This window comes from Gastrolobium bilobum, unplaced genomic scaffold (genome assembly GCF_033153095.1).
Source record: "Gastrolobium bilobum isolate Gb01-03AN ecotype WA unplaced genomic scaffold, APGP_CSIRO_Gbil_v1 utg251828, whole genome shotgun sequence".
NCBI classification, from domain to species: Eukaryota; Viridiplantae; Streptophyta; class Magnoliopsida; order Fabales; family Fabaceae; genus Gastrolobium; species Gastrolobium bilobum.
The window spans coordinates 1-17,699 of NW_026895663.1; the positions used below are offsets into that span (position 1 = coordinate 1).

The following is a 17,699-nucleotide window of genomic DNA, read 5'->3' on the forward strand; positions in this document are numbered from 1 at the left end:
TGGTTGAGGCTCTCTTTTTCTCCCTAATGTTTTTAAACAGGAAATAAAATGACAGTACTTTTAAGTTTTAAGAACTGTTCGATTGTTTGCATGTTAAATTAATATTATGTGGTTCAATTTCAGGACATCCATGGATATCTTTCTACACAGAACGTACATTGAAGATCCTGCCCGTTGAATCAAAGTTGAAGCACCAAAATGGAGCTGCTTGCCACAACTTTGTTGCTGCACCTGAACCTAGGTTAGGAAGAAACAGGATGGATGATGGGTTCCTTAATGAGGTTTCAAGCCTTTCAATGCTTTTTCTTATATAATTTGACGATGTTGATTTTTTTATTCCATAACATGTAATTTGTTATTCCCATGGGATTGGCGGTATCAGATTGATCAAAGTTAAGAGCAATATTAAAAAAAAAACTTTTTATCTTTCTTTCTTTATTTTTTAACTTTTCAAAAATTTTAAAAATAGCAGAGGTGAAGATTAACGACCCGTTTGAATGAATTTTTTTTTTCAAAAATTGCATTTTATAAGTTAAAAGATATATTTTTCACTATAAGTTATTTTAGATTTCTATTATAAAAAAAGCAAAAATTACAGTTACTTATATAATTATATATAATAAATAAAATTTACTGAAATGTAGCTGGGGCTCCGACCCTACCTAAGCATAATGTGGTTCCGCCACTGATGGGCAAGAAAACAAAAAAAAAACCGTCTAACGTCCAAAAGAATGGCTCCACACAATGGCGGAGCCAGAATTTAACTTTAGTTGGGGCAAAAAATTTGACATGTCAAACATTTATCATAATTACACATACCTTTTATTTTTTAATAATATAATATATGATGATTTATATTATTCATTTAAAAACATATTCTGAGATCAATTAGAATAATGTTTGGTTCATTACTTATTATGTTGTGGGAGGAAAGTGAAATTTTATGTTTGAAATGTTTGTCGAAAAAGTTAGTGCATTTTTATATGTTTGCTCTGATATATAATCAACGACAATTAGGCTGCGCATGACAATCATTCTGATTCCTGACACTGTTTCTGAAAAGGAATGATTCTTTTCTATTTCTGTGCCTTGGAACAATTCTGAGAATCAGAATTACGTTTGTTAACATATTTTCTTTTTATTCCGAGAATCAGAATTACGTTTGATAACACATTTTTTTTTATTCCGATAATCAAAATTACGTTTGATAACACAATAAAAATCTATTTCTTTACTTTTGTTTATAGATTTCATCAACTGTATAAAATTGCAAATGACAATATATTTTAACCGAAATACCAAATTTTATATTTAAAAAATTATATAAAAATTTATAATATTTTATTATATAGTTTTTTTACGACAATTCACATTTTTAACTATTATTTTTCAATCGTCTTCACAATTCACATTTTTTTTTCTCATTCCCTTGACCATTTTATTTTTTAATATCATATGCTAATATATAGTTGTCGGGATAGGATATTGTGACACCCAAGTTATGTTACACCCATGTGACACCCAGTCAATCTCACCGTTAGATCGCTTATGTTGATCCAACGGTTATATTTATTTCCATCTTTGTATGATCATGATTTCCCAAATTTAATATTTTATATTTATTTCTACCTTTGTATGGTTATGATTTCCCATATTTAATGCTTTCACTTTAAATTTAGGAAATCATGACCATACAAAGATGGAAATAAATATAACCGTTGGATCAACATAAGCGATCTAACGGTGAGATTGACTGGGTGTCACATGGGTGTAACATAACTTGGGTGTCACAATATCCTATCCCATAGTTGTCATGCCTTAACCTCATCTTTGGATTGAGAGGAGAAAATGGAAAAAAGTTTTTAAAGTTTCAAATCTTTTCTCAATTGACTCAAGAGAAGAAAAATAAAGCAACTAAAATAATAGAAATCAAAAATTAAAAAAATTAGCGTCATCTCTTTCTTAATCTTTTCTCTCATTTTCTTCCATGTCATTAAAAATTTATTAGGGCCGTTTGGATGAATTTTTCTCTCTCAAAAAAAAAAAAAAAAATGATAGTTGTCATGCCTTAACCTCATCTTTGGATTGAGAGGAGAAAATGGAAAAAAGTTTTTAAAGTTTCAAATCTTTTCTCAATTGACTCGAGAAGAAAAATAAAGCAACTAAAATAATAGAAATCAAAAATTAAAAAAATTAGCGTCATCTCTTTCTTAATCTTTTCTCTCATTTTCTTCCATGTCATTAAAAATTTATTAGGGCCGTTTGGATGAATTTTTCTCTCTCAAAAAGTTGTCTTTCTTCAGAAAAAAAAAGCATGTATGAAAAAATATGTTTGGACGCCTGCTTTTAAAAAAAGCAAAAGTCATAAAAAAAGTCAAAAATCTATTTATTTTTTTAAACTGAAAATTTTAACTTCTAAAAATAACATAAGTCAAATATTTTTTCAAAAACTAAATATTTTTTAAAAATCTAAATAACTTTAACTTTTATAAAAAGCACTTCTAAAATAAGTAAGGTATAATTTTTTTTTGAAAACTCATCCAAATAAACACTTATTCTCGTAGAAGTGAAACAGAGCACTTTTATTATTATTGTGAAGGAATGGAAACACCCATTATCAAGTATATATTATTTTATTTTTAAAAAATTCCTGATATGAATTAAGATAAATCAATTAAAGGAAATTCAAGAAAAACAAAGTGAGGTATTGGATGAAGGAAATTCCTAAGATAGAAATTAAATAGAAATTAGGGAACAAATTAGGGAGAAAGTCAAGAAGAATATCAGAAAATTATGTAAGGAAAAAAGTCCAGTTTCGTTAATATGATGACAATATTGAATGGTAATTAACCTGGTATTGACCAATCATAAAGGGAGAATAAATACCAATGATTTTCAGAATTCAAATTTGAATTACCATTTCAAAATCCAAGTTAAAGTTATTTATTAGTATTTTATAACAACTCCTACTTTATGCATGTTCAATGTTAATATGATGACAATATTGAACGGTAATTAATATGATGAAAATGAGAAATGTGTGTAAGGAAAAAATCCAATTTGTTATTCCCATGGGATTGGCGTATCAGATTGGATCAAAGTTAAGAGCAATATTACAAAAAAAGCATTTTATCTTTTTTTTTTTAACTTTTCAACAATTTAAAAAATAGCAGAGGTGAAAATTAAGGACTTGTTTGAATTTTTTTTTCTTTCAAAAACTGCATTTTTAAGGAAAAAAATATTTTTCACTATACGTTAGTTGCGATTTCTATTTTAAAAAAAGCATAAATTGCAAAAAAGTCAAACATTTATGTGAAATTTGTTGACTATTGAATGGTAATTAATATGATGAAAATGAGAAACGTGTGTAAGGAAAAAAGTCCAATTTCGTTAATATGATGACTATTAAATGGTAATTAATCTGGTATTGAACAATATAAAGAAGGGAATAAATACCAATAATTTCCAGAATTCAATATTTGCGTTACCATTTCAAAATCCAAATTAAAGTTATTCATTAGTTTTTTAAAACAGTTCCTACTTTATACACGTTCAATGCTTTTTCTTATATAATTTGACGATATTCATTTTTTTTCTTACTAGTTCATTATTTTTCTTACCTAATTTGACCCTGTTGATTTTTCCACTGATTGAGGAAATTTTTTAAAATCGTAATCAAATACACCCCTTGAAATAGTGACGCACGCAGGAGAACATAAACTGGAACATCCTATATTATATTAAAGGAAACAACGTTAGCTAAGCAAAAAGAGTGTGACTCTCAGAGAGTACCCGTCTTCTTTCTTTCTTTTTTCTATGCTTGTCGTTCGCGCATTCCCCTAAAACTTTGATAGCAGATTTTTAGGGTTTCAGTCCCTGATTGAGAAACTACGTCGTAATAGTTTCCCAATTTGTGACTTTTTTCTCATTGCTTATACTCTCCGCAACGCATTACAGGATCATTGGTTGGGATTGCGAAGGTTTGTTTCTTTTTCTTTCTATGTTCTGGCATCTTCTTTTCTTGTCTTGCAGGGGTCTCGTGATGTGATGGCGCTTTTTGGCGCCATTACGTTGCGAGAAAGCTTCGGGGTTCGATTTACTTTCTTGAAGTTTAATATTTGTGTTTGGATGCTTTCCTTTTGGTTTTGCGTTCATTCATGATCAATCTGACTAGAATTCGTTGACTGATCTTTCTCTATTTTGACTGCAGAATTGTGTCTTGCGGCAAAAATCGGATTTTGCACACTGGGTACGTGATCAACACAAAGATTGGTGTTGCGTTGGTACTTTACTGATAGATGCTATGAGGATGAAAAGGAAAGGAAGTGAGTGTGACGAGTCCTCGAAATTGACTGACATTTTGAGATCCAATCATGGGTCTCCGTCGTCCAATTTTGAGACCCATTATTCGATGGAAGATTGTTCGAGGTTGAAGAAGAGGTGTAGAGAAAATACTAAGATAGACTCAGCTGGTTCCTACAAGAGTAGGGTGGCGGGTTTTGCCACTGCTCCTCCTTGTGGGACATTGTCTCTGATGACCGCGGGAAGAGGCCTAAAGAGGAAGATAGGTTGCATTGACGTGGCTACCCAGATGGGGAGGAAGAACAAGATTGAAGATGATTATGTTACTGGGGTGAGGATCGGGCAAGGAAAGTATGGATCTGTTTCGTTGTGTAGGTCTCTTGTTGGCGGCGCGGAGTATGCGTGTAAGACTCTGAAGAAGGGGGATGAGACTGTTTACAGGGAGGTGGAGATAATGCAGCACTTGTCTGGGCATCCTGGGGTTGTGACTCTGCTGGCAGTGTATGAGGAAGCTGATTGCTCTCATCTGGTGATGGAATTGTGCTCTGGGGGAAGACTTGTCGACCAGATGTTTAGGGAGGGCCCTTGTTCTGAACAGCGGGCTGCTAATATACTTAAGGAAGTGATGTTGGTCATCAAGTATTGTCATGATATGGGAGTTGTGCACAGAGATATCAAGCCTGAGAATATTCTGCTTACTGCTTCGGGGGAAATAAAGCTTGCTGATTTTGGCCTGGCCATGAGAATTTCTAAGGGTAATATGTTAAACCTGTTTGGATGATCTTCTTTTTTTGTTATCCTATGGTATATATATGTGCTAACTTCTATGAATAGTATCCTTACACAACCTTCCTTGTGTAAAATTCCATCCTAGTCATTCTGTTAATAAAAAATGTCTAGGCAAGTTTGAAGAAGTTCATCATGATGAGCTTTCAACTGAATTGTACTTTACTAATGTTACCCTGTACATAGGAGTAAAAATTGGAGAGTTCAAATGGTCATCTCCCTTAAGTTTACTATGTTCAGTATTCAATTAAATTTGCTAGCGGTCTAAGAATAAGAGGTCCTAGAGAAAATGCTTATAATAGTTTGAAGCTAACCATTCATACTCTAAGGTCACTTTGTTTAATTTTTAAGCATTTAAAAATATCAGTAATTCAATTGACATATATATAAATACACACACATAAGTAAAAGATACATACATGCATACATGAGTAATTTATGCATAGCCTCATTGTCTAGAAATTTGCATTGCAGGTCAGAACTTGACGGGTTTGGCTGGGAGCCCTGCATATGTTGCACCAGAAGTGTTGTTGGGTAGATACTAGAAGAGGATATATGGAGTGCTGGAGTGCTCCTGCATGCTCTGTTGGTTGGTGTTCTTCCATTTAAAGGGGATTCACAAGAAGCAGTTTTTGAGGCTATTAAGAATTCCAAGCTAGAGTTCCAAACCGGGATGTGGGAATCAATATCTAAACCTGCACGAGATCTTGTTGGGAGAATGCTGACAAGGGATATTTCAGCAAGGATAACAGCTGATGAAGTACTTAGTAAGTTTATGGTAGATTATTAATGTTTTGTAGCGTGCTTTATCTCTCTTCCTCAATGATGAATACACCAAAGACTAGTTGTATTTGGTCTGATTTTTTGTTTTTTAATCTTGAAATAATTAAAATTAGAAATTTCCAAGTTTTGTTGAAAAGTATCTTTGCCTTTCACATGAATTCTTAATAATTAGAAGGATTGCCTTGTTTTGGTTGGGATAACAGTGGTGGGAATCTGTTAATTCTCACATACTTTTGTTAGTTTTTATTATGTGTTCTTCTATGTGGTTGAGGCTCTCTTTTTCTCCCTAATGTTTTTAAACAGGAAATAAAATGACAGTACTTTTAAGTTTTAAGAACTGTTCGATTGTTTGCATGTTAAATTAATATTATGTGGTTCAATTTCAGGACATCCATGGATATCTTTCTACACAGAACGTACATTGAAGATCCTGCCCGTTGAATCAAAGTTGAAGCACCAAAATGGAGCTGCTTGCCACAACTTTGTTGCTGCACCTGAACCTAGGTTAGGAAGAAACAGGATGGATGATGGGTTCCTTAATGAGGTTTCAAGCCTTTCTTCATCATCTGAAAGTTGCAATTCAGAATATCATGATGTTTGTGTGTGGATTGATGCACTTGCCAATGCAATTTCACATGTAAGGATATCTGAACCAAAGAGGAGCAAGTTGTGGGCAGTTCCAATTCATCAGCAAGGTTTATATAACATGAGGGCTAACCTCTGTAAAGCATTTTGACCTACTGACAGGTTGACACCCCATAAACCACTATCTCTGCTGCTTTAGCTGGGGTTTTATAGTATACTTTGCCCAACACATTCTACAGTTGGCAAAAGTGGATTACATTTTTTTCCTCTAAATAATGATTACTGAGAAAACTCAGCTAGTTGTACAGAACCTGTGAATATGATATTAGTGTGTCACTGCATGTTTTTGCTCTTGCTGGAGCATGATAAATAGAATGCTATGATTTCACTTCAGTGAAAACTTGACCCTACTCATATGTTTTTTTGGAAGATTTTAATCTGAAACCATGAGTGCATAAGCGTATGTTATCCCTCCCATAACGCGCTGCATGTGTACTTATTTAGTGTTGGCAATTTGTATTTCAAGACATACTTTTTTGTACAGATGGTAGCGAGGAGTTTGACCTTGAGTCAATTATATATAGCAATGGCGTTTACTTTGAAAATGGAGTTGACAGCTGCTTGCTTATTTTCACTGAAAAAAAAAGGAAAAAAAAGTACAGCTACTTGTGTTTAGAAGAGGCGAATCTTAACTACCGGGGGATAGATTTTGAAAGGCTATAAAAGTTGAGATTCTTTATCTGTTAAGGTGAGGTTAAGGGGTAATCTAGATAATAGGTAGGAACATATTTAGGAAGAGGGTATAGTTGAAAAAGGAAACATTAGATAATTCAATCCAAACCGAAAAAAATTGGATTGGATCGGATCGGATCGGATTTGAAAACAAATCAAAACCGAAGGGATGATTATATGATCAAAACGAAGGGATTGGATCGGATGAATTTTGCTTCCAAAATCGATCCAATCCAGACCGCGAACACCCCTAGTGAATCATATGCTCGGAAAAAGAAAGAAAAGGTGCATATGCTTTGGAATATTTTTTTTAACGAAGAGGGTAATTTATTATTTAGATCTCTCATGAGTCATGATGATTAGGATTGGCTCATAAAATGCTAGATTGAAATTAATGTTAAACAAATTTGTTTATTATTAGTTAAAAGAATAGAAAAATATGTAATCATAATAAATTAATTCTAGATTGTAGTAAAAATCATCAAAACATAACCAATCACCAAACTGAATTCATAATTTTTATAAATATAATCAAAACAATTAGTAATTCATGAAAATTGTGAATTTAAAAATGTTTAAACCCAAAGTTTCTGGTTAGCTCATTACAAGTTGAGAGAAAAGTAAATTAATATGGATTGAATTTTGGTAACTTAAACCAGATTAATTGATAAGTCATGACTCAATTTAACAACTCCGGTATCGAGGTATAAGTGTTTACTCTACTTTCGCTTTGAGTCAACTATGTATTATGGTAAAATAAGAATAAAAATTTCATGGATATATCTTAAACATAATTTACTAATAAAATTGATTCATGAATTTTTGCCCTCATTTTTACTCTCATGGCTCAAAGTATTCCGATCAAATCAGGAAAAAAGAGAGGGATTTAGTGTGTCCTTTTAAAGGACGTAAATTATGTCCTTTTAGACATAAATAGTTTTGTCAATAAAGAGAGGACAAATGATATATTTTAATTAAAATACGAGATAATTCTCTTTTTGTTTTTATTAGAAGAATGGGATGATTCTCTATAATTTAACCTTATCTTTGGATTGAGGGGAGAAAAGGGAAGAAAGTTTTTAAAGTTTCAAATCTTTTATCAATTGACTGAAGAGAAAAAAAAATAAAGGAACTAAAATAATAGAAATAAAAAATTAAAAAAATTAGCATCATCTTTTTTTTAATCTTTTTTTCTCATTTTCTTCCATGTCATTAAAAAATTATTAGGGCCTCTTTGGATGGGTTTTTCTCTCTTCAAAAGTTGTTTTACTTCAGGAAAAAAAAACATGTATGGGAGAAATATGTTTGGACGTCTACTTTTAAAAAGAGTAAAAGTCATAAAAAAAAGTTAAAAATCTTTTTTTTAAAATGAAAATTTTAGCTTCTAAAAATAACATAAGTTAAAACACAAATATTTTTTCAAAAACTAAATATTTTTTAAAAATCTAAATAACTTTAACTTTTATAAAAAGTACTTCTAAAATAAATAAAATATAAAAATATTTTTTTTGAAAACTCATCCAAACAATCATTTATTCTCATAGAAGTGAAACAGAGCACTTTTATTATTATTGTGAATTTAAATTGGAATCAAGGAATGGGAACACCCATTTATCAAGTATATATTATTTTATTTTTTAAAAATTCCTGATATGAATTAAGAGAAATCAAATAAAGGAAATTCAAGAAAAAACAAAGTCAGGTATTGGATGAAGGAAATTCCTAAGATAGAAATTAGGGAACAAATTAGGGAGAAAGTCAAGAAGAATATCAGAAATTTGTGTAAGGTCACTGTTCCCCCGCACTCCGGATTAGTCCCATAGCCGGCTCAAAGAGTCGAAGCTCGTGGGGATACCGGAGGGAGCCAACTCGCACTCAAGAGGCAATCACGCCTAATTTAGGCGTCACTCATCAGGTGTTGACATGTGTCATATTTTTTTTCAAAAAAATATAATTTTTTGATTCCACATAAATTTTCGAGATCGACGCAATAACATCTTATTTGACATATTTTATTTCTCACAAACATAATTTAAATTTAAATCAGGTAATCCTTCTTCCTTAGAGATTTAGAATATTTATTTAATTATTTCCTTTATTAATACAGATTTTTCAAATTGATTTTTGAGTTTAAATCACAAATCAAATCTTTATTTTGTTTTCCTTATTAATAATAATTGTTATTTTTTAATTTAAATCACACATCAAATCTTGATTTATTTTTTATATTAAATCACAAACCCAAAACACAGAGGCTTCTGAGTTTAAAAATGTGACACGTGTCAACACCTGACACGTCACCAATGACGTCTAAATTGGGTTTCAATCAAGAGGCAATCACGCCTAATTTAGGTAATTTTATTTTTGAAAAAAATTCATAAGCCATAATTAATTTCAGACCATAAATAATAACTTAGAAGCTTATAGCATTAATCATTAATTTCAAAAATAATATTCTTCTTCCTTAGAGATTTAGAATATTTATTTAATTATTTCCTTTATTTCTACAGATTTTTCAAAATGATTTTTTAGTTTAAGTCACAAATCAAATCTTTATTTTGTTTTCCTTATTAATAATAATTTTAATTTTAATTTTTAATTTAAATCACAAACCAAATTTTTGTTATAATAAAAAAATATTATTAAAAAAAAATTAAATCACAAATCAAAATTTTATTTATTTATTTATATTAAATCACAAATCCAGAACTCAGAGGCTTCCGGGTTTAACGTTTCTTATAATATTATTCTTGCAAATTTAAATTGTGTTTGTGAGAAATAAAATATGTCAAATGAGATCTCATTGCGTAGATCTCGAAAAGTTATGAGGAATTAAAAAAAGAATTACCTGATTTGGATACCCGAGTCAAAAGTTACGGCCTTCAGAAGTTTTATTAAATTATTATTTTTTTGGAAAAAAAATATGACACGTGTCAATATCTGATAAATGACGCCTAAATTAAGTATGATTGCCTCTTGAGTGACGCCCAATTTAGGCGTCTTGAGTGACGCCCAAATTGGTCGTTATATTGTACAATAAATATATAATTATTTCCAAAACTGTAATAAATGCGTAATTAATTTATTAAAAAACATGGACTTAATTTTTTTGGCTAATCCCGTCAAAGCATTTGACGTATTAGGTCTTGAAGTTTGATAACTAATCATGTCTAATTTGTTGTCCTGCACAAGTTTGATAATCAGGTCTTGCTTGGGTTTTTTCTTAAAAAAAAAAAAAAGCTAAAAACAAATTAAGTGATAGGACCATGTTTAAATAATGAGTTTGATGTTTGTCATTTTAAATGACATAAGTTATATTATTTTAGGAGAGATATAGAGATAAGAAATGAAAATCATGGGAGAGAAAGTGAGTGATTTTTTTAATTTAAATTTTAAATAAAAAATAATTTCTTGTGTGAATCTCTCTATTAAAATGATGTAACATCTAGAGCGCTGACGAGGGCAGGGAGTAATCGCCGGTGCAAAGGGGCACGGACAAGGAGCGGCTCCTGACAGGCTTCCAGCGTGGGGTTACATGCATGAATGAATCGAATCGACACCCGAAAGAGAAGAATTCCAAAGACTGTGCAGGTATGAGACTGCACAGTTTGAGAATAGCTTATAAGAATCAATTGGTACTACCTATACTAACAAGATGCATCTGCTTTTCGGTAGCCCGGATCGGAAGAACTCCACAGTTAGGTGTGCTTGACTAGGAGCAATTATGGGATGAGTGACCTCCTAGGAAGTTTTCCCGGGAAGTGTGCGAGTGAGGAAAAAGCACACTGAAAAGTCTCGTGTTAGTATGTGGGGATAGTCATTGATTCTTGAAGCGACCGGGCGTTACAAATGACATAACTTTATGTCATTTAAAATGACAAACACTTTCCACTTAAATAATATGGTGTTGAATTTAACTTGCTTTCTACTATGATAGGCACATTTTATGTATCTAATTGTATTTAAAAAGTTATAATTTATTCTAAATTATTTGTCACTTTAAAAAAAAATATATTATTTTCTTAGCTCTACTTTATTTTTTTATTTCTACTTATTGGAATAAGAATGATTTAATAGAGTGAAGGTGTAATATAATCAAATAAACTTATATTTTCATTAAATCGTAAAGAATTTAATGAATTATTTAATTTTTGTACAAATCTTTAAACAATGATTATTTTAAAACTAAAAGAATTTGTGCTTTTAAATTTTGTATTATGTACTTTTAAATTTTGAAACAAAACTTTATCGTATTGTGTACTTTTAAATTTTGTATTTTATGTATTTATATAGAAATTTTGACACAACCTATGCTTATCATATCAGGATAAATAAAATTAAAATATATTAAGTATAAATTTTATGAATTTTAATTATCATTTCATTTATGTTTTTATTTTATTTTATTTTAAAAACAAGATATATTTTAAATTTTTTTTAATAATTGGCATGATTAGATTTAATTTGATTTTAAATATATTACTTTTAAATAATATATTAAATTAAATTAGTAGAGTCATTAATTTGTTGATTGATCCATCACTCCAAGGAGATATAATAATACTAATTCATATCTTTGAGATATATAAAATTGGCAAAAAAATTTAATTATTGCATTTTAATTAAATATTACGCATTTATGGCAGTTTTGGAAATAATTACGGATCTATTTTACAATGTGACGCCTCATTTAGGCATCTCTCACCTAAGGTTGACACGTGTCATTTTTTATAAAAAAATAATAATAATTTAATCATAAAACTTCTGAAGGCCATAACTTTTGACTCGGGTATCCAATTCAGGTAATTGTTTTTTGATTCCACATAACTTTTCGAGATCTACGCAATGACATCTCATTTGATATATTTTATTTCTCACAAACATAATTTAAATTTAAATTAGGTAATCCTTATTCCTTAGAGATTTAGAATATTTATTGAATTATTTCATTTATTAATACAGATTTTTCAAATTGATTTTTGAGTTTAAATCACAAATCAAATCTTTATTTTATTTTCCTTATTAATAATAATTGTTACTTTTAATTTAAATAACAAACCAAATTTTTTTATAATAAAAATAAAAATAAAATTTAAATATAATCACACATCAAATCTTGATTAATTTTTTATATTAAATCACACACGCAGATTGGTTCACAATCCAAAACTGTAAAAAATTAAATCACATATCACAAATTTTATTTATTTTCTTCTATCAAATCACAATCCAAACCTCCAAAAAAAAAATCACAATCCAAATTGCATAATTAATTAATTAAAATGCAATAATTAAATTTTTTTCCCATATAAAATTCTAAATCTAGCCTTTTAATTGGTTCCCACCGCCTCAGTTTCCATCGTTCTAACGCAACAACGTGAGAGAGATAGAGAAAGAAGAAACCCTATTTGTTGTTTTTCTTGTTTACCTTGTTGTTCTGTCCGATCAAACACTTCACTCTTTTTTTTTCTTTCTCTTGTCGATCTACTCGACTTGTTTTCCAGCGAATTTTCCTAGGAAAATCTGGAGAACCGATAAAAGATGAAGAGAGTAAGGGATGAGGCTCCTCCAAAGAAAACGGTTGAATTTGAAGAAGCTATTAGTTTTGTGAACAAGATAAAGAAACGATTCCAAAGTGATGAGCATGTTTACAAATCGTTCTTGAACATTTCCAATATGTACCGCAAAGAGCATAAGGACATAGGTGAAATTTATAGTGAGGTTGCTACCCTGTTTAAGGATCATCGAGATTTGCTTGAGGAGTTCACTAGATTCTTACCAGATAGTTTCGCAGCACCTTCTACACAGCATGCTCCGGATGCTCGAAATTCATTGCAGCGCTTTAGTGAGCGGAGTTCTATGGCACCCATGATGCGGCAAATGCAAGTATATCGACGAAAGAGGCTTCCTTCTCATGATCGTGAGCGTGATCTGAGTGTTGAACACCCTGAGATGGATGATGACAACACAATGATGAACATGCACAAGAAGCGGAGGAAACGTGAGAGTAAGGATATGAGGATTAATCGTGATCAGGATGAGAGAACCTGATCATATAAATGCTCAACAATTTCTTGAGGTATCCATTTCTCCCCTTTTTAACGGTTTTATTGGATGATTCTTTCTCTCTACATTTTCATTTTCCTAGCTCATGGGGTTGGGTTTGCTAGAACTAATCTGACTCATAACTTATTACCCCAAAGTTATTGCTGATTATTTAGGACGAAAATGTTGTTTTCTGTTAGTTGAGTGTAATGCAGTTTTCTCAATCAACCTAGTTAGTTTGAGTATAAGAAGGAATTGGAGTGAATGTAAACTTATTTACATAACAGAATATAATTTTGTGACTGAGTAGGTTCCTTTTTTATTTTTTATTTTTATTTTTTAAGTTTGTTCTGTTTTTTTTTTCTTTGTACGTTTCGTCTGTTCTAGTATGTGTTTATGTTTGTTGAGTAAATGTAAGTATGAGAGAGAGAGAGAGAGAGAGAGAGAGAGGAGGAGGAGGAGAAAGAGAGAAGAGATCAGAGAAAGTTTCTGAGTGAGAACTGTGTTATTGACTTAAGATTAAACTGATTACAGTGTCCCCCCAGCTCAGCAAATCTAACTTCTAACAGAAACTGAGCTGGCACGAAACAAACTCTTAACAGTTCAGAAACTATATCACAAAACACAGAGTTGTCTTTTGCAGTATATATAGAAAGGATACTGATGCAGAGTAAATCATATGCGTTTACTCTATTATAGGCATTACATTTAAGAGAATAAACTTTAATTTAATATATAAGAATGTATTCTACTTTTTTGCCCCTTTCTTTCATTCCCTATTTAGTACAGACGGCTTGTAATTCTTGATTTGTTTTTAAGATGGAAATTGTTATAGGATTCTTTGATGGACAACGATTAAAGTGCCACATTTTTTGTAAAAAATTATCTGAATGTCACATTTTGTAAATTTTTGTTCATAATGTCACGTTACCTAACTCGCTTACAACACCTGGTGAGTTAGGCGTTGTCACATTTAGATGGGCGAACATTATTTATAGAATAAAAAATAATAATATTGTAAAGACTCATGTGAGATTTTTGTCAATATAAAATAATAACAGCAGGGATTTGAACTTGCAGCGCTTTCATGAGAAAAAGAAATCTGTCAAGAAAGCTGAAGGTTTTGGGTTGGCTTCAGACTTTTCTTCTAAGGAAGACAAGGATACCTTAAAGAACATGTATAGTCAAGCATTCAGTTTCTTTGAGAAAGTTAAGGAGAAGTTGAACAGTGCTGATGACTACCAAGCTTTCTTGAAGTGCCTTCATAATTTTTTCGTCAGTGAAATAATAAAAAGGAATGAATTGCAAAATTTGGTAACCGATTTACTTGGAAAGCATCTTGATCTTATGGTGGAATTCAATGATTTCCTGGAGTGTTTGGAAAATATTGATGGGTTCCTTGCTGGTGTCATGAGTAAAAAGTCACTAAGATCATCAAAGTTGGAGGACAAAGACAAAGACAAAGAGCAGAAGCGTGAGATGGATGGAGCTAAAGAGAAGGAAAGATACAGGGAGAAGGAGTACATGGGAAAATCCATTCAAGAACTTGACCTCAGTGACTGTAAACGTTGCACTCCCAGCTACCGGCTTCTACCTGCTGATTATCCAATTCCTACAGCTAGTCAGAGATCTGAGCTTGGTGCTCAAGTATTGAATGATCACTGGGTATCTGTGAGTTCAGGAAGTGAGGATTACTCTTCCGAACATATGTGCAGGAATCAGTACGAAGAGAGCTTGTTCAGATGTGAAGATGACAGATTTGAGCTGGACATGTTATTAGAGTCTGTGAGTTCTGCAGCTAAACGTGCAGAGGAATTATATAATAACATGAATGAAAATAAGATCAATATGGAGACTCTGAACCGTATTGAAGATTACTTTACTGTTCAAAATTTAAGGTGCATTGAACGTCTATATGGTGACCATGGTCTTGACGTTATAGACATATTGCGTAAAAACCCAACTCGTGCGCTCCCTGTAATATTGACTCGACTGAAGCAGAAACAGGAGGAATGGAGTCGGTGTCGTTCAGATTTCAATAAAGTTTGGGCTGAAATTTATTCTAAAAATCACTTAAAGTGAAGCAGCAGAAAGAGGATGATATTCTTCAGTCTACTATTGCAGCTGGAAACAAATTAGTTCGGTATTCATGTGATATGAGAGTATGAATGAGGCTGATGGTAGAGTAACTGAGGTAAAGAATGTTCACCGGACTAGTGTAGCAGCCAGTGATAAAGAAAATGGATTATTTTTTGGAAGCTTCACAAGCTTCCACAAGCAGCCAGTGATTTTGGTTTTTCTGTTTATGTTTACTCACTTCAATTCTTTTTCATTACTGGTTTAATGAATTTTATTCAAGGTTAAAATAATAATAATTAAAATTGGTTCTTTTTCACTTCAATTCTTTTTCACTTCGGTATACGGGGTTCTATTATTTTTGTCACTTCAACCTTTGAACCGGAAAGAACAAACTCAAAAATTGAGTTTTTTGATCTATCTACAAATGTTATTATTTGTTTGTTTTATAAATCAATATGTAAAAAGTTCGAGTAATAAGGGACTCGATTATATTTAAGTGAAGTCTTAATTGTGAAAACGAAAAAACAGACATTAAGAGAATATTGTTCCTTTGAGTAAGTTCACTCGACTCAACTCGAAATAATTGAAATTCAATGTATTTTTTAAATACTAAGAGTTTCTGGAAGAAAAAAAGTTGCGGGTTTTTTTCTACCAATTGGGGCCCTCCCTTCACCACCCCTTTGTTTTATAAAGAACAATGGACTATCAAGCCTCTCAGTTGGGGCGGTTATATTTATTATATTTTAGACGTACCACCCTTACTATCTAATTATTTATCAAAGTCGAAATCAGCAATAGTTTTTTTTTTCTTTCTATTTTTTTATTATTGATTTCAAATTGATATAACAATAACCAATCAAATAATAAGAGTGATAAGTCTAAAATAATAATAAATATAACTTTCTCCGCTTCTCAATTCGCTATAACCTTTTTTTCTCCATCCTAACCAAGTTAGTACTCTCAATTTGCCGTTGATTTTAGAGTACATAAAACATCTGGTGTGATTATGCACGTCAAAATTTTGTTCCGGCACACGCTATGCCATTTGTTTGATATGCCCTCGGTTACAATACTATTCTTAAGAAGTAAATTATTTTGAGATGATCAACATTATATTCATTTCGCTAATTACCATTTTCAATTATATGTTTTGGATTGAGAGTATGAATCGATGATAGAAATATGAATTATTTAAAATAAATAAAAATATATCGCTAAGCATATTTTTGAAAAAATGATAATTAATTAAAAATATCATGATTCATGAAGAAGTAATTATAAGGTCTAAACAGTAACTTCAGTCATTATGCCTAGGTCATATATTTTGATTTTTAAATATAGACAAGACCAAACCTATAATGTAGAGTACACCAAATTAATAGGTCAAACCAAGTTCAAAATATTTTATATAAACTTAACGTATTTAGGCCAAAACCTAATCTGACGAGTGGTAGTCTTAATTTCTATTTAATTTAGTGGTAATTATCTTATGTTTTATGGGCTGAATTGTATTAAAGTGCAGGTAAACTTTGGGCCAAATTTAAAGAAGTAAGCCCAAGTTGATAAAAAGAGGTAAAAGAAAAGAAATTTTAACTTTTTGCAAATTATTTTTCTTTTTATACACAGAAAAGGACACATGGCAATAAAAGATGAAAGAAGAAGATGAGATGGAAATTTGAAGGTCGTTGGATGCTTGTTTGATATGAGGGACAACATCAATTTGAAGATATATATATTTTTTTTTAAAGTAGTCTTTGTTTTGTAAAAAGGAGTGGAACTCAGAACTTAGTGGAAGTCAGATTTTCATGTTGAAGAGAGAATTCAGTTTTTAGTTGTAATCAGTTTTTACATTTTGAGCGCTTTAGTTTTCTTTGAGAGTTTCTTGGAGATACATGCATTTTTCTTCTATTTATCAAAGGATTAATTCAAAATCAACAACAGTTATTTTTTTCTTCTATTTTTCTATTGTTGATTTCAAATTAATATAACGGTAACTAATCAGATAATAAGAATAATAAGTCTAAAATGATAATAAATATAACTTTCTCCGCTTCATAATTCGCTATAATCTTTTTTTCTCCATCCTAACAAAATTAGTCTTCTCAATTTGCCGTTGATTTTAGAGTAAATAAAACAATCTGGTGTAATTATGCACGTCAAAATTTTGTTCCGGCATATGTTATGCCATTTGTTTGACATGCAAGTAAATAATTTTGAGATCTTCACCAAAAAAAAAAATTATTTTGAGATGATCAACATTATAATCATTTCACTAATTACCACTTTCAAATAAAATACTTACATATTCATCATAGTTTAATGAGGCTACTGTCCTCCAAAGGTCGCCCAAAACTTTTCACCTCATAACAATATCTAACATTAATCAC

General features: G+C 31.0%; 1 protein-coding gene and 1 pseudogene across 1 annotated transcript; both read left to right on the forward strand.

Moving 5' to 3' along the window:
- The first annotated feature begins 4,300 nt into the window (after window positions 1-4,300).
- LOC133287167 (serine/threonine-protein kinase PEPKR2-like) lies at window positions 4,301-6,786 on the forward strand (annotated as a pseudogene).
- A 5,943-nt stretch (window positions 6,787-12,729) lies between these two features.
- LOC133287172 (paired amphipathic helix protein Sin3-like 2) lies at window positions 12,730-16,245 on the forward strand. Its single transcript, XM_061484732.1, has 2 exons — window positions 12,730-13,234; window positions 14,282-16,245. Exons 1-2 carry the CDS (start codon window positions 12,730-12,732, stop codon window positions 15,313-15,315), a joined length of 1,539 nt encoding a protein of 512 aa, XP_061340716.1. The 3' UTR covers window positions 15,316-16,245.
- Window positions 16,246-17,699: the final 1,454 nt, after the last annotated feature.

Coding starts and splice junctions, on each gene's coding strand:
- LOC133287172 (XM_061484732.1), top strand. CDS start 12,730: ATGAAGAGAGTAAGGGATGAGGCTCCTCCAAAGAAAACGGTTGAATTT. Junction 13,235..14,281: donor TCGTGATCAGGATGAGAGAA/CCTGATCATATA, acceptor TTTTGTCAATAT/AAAATAATAACAGCAGGGAT.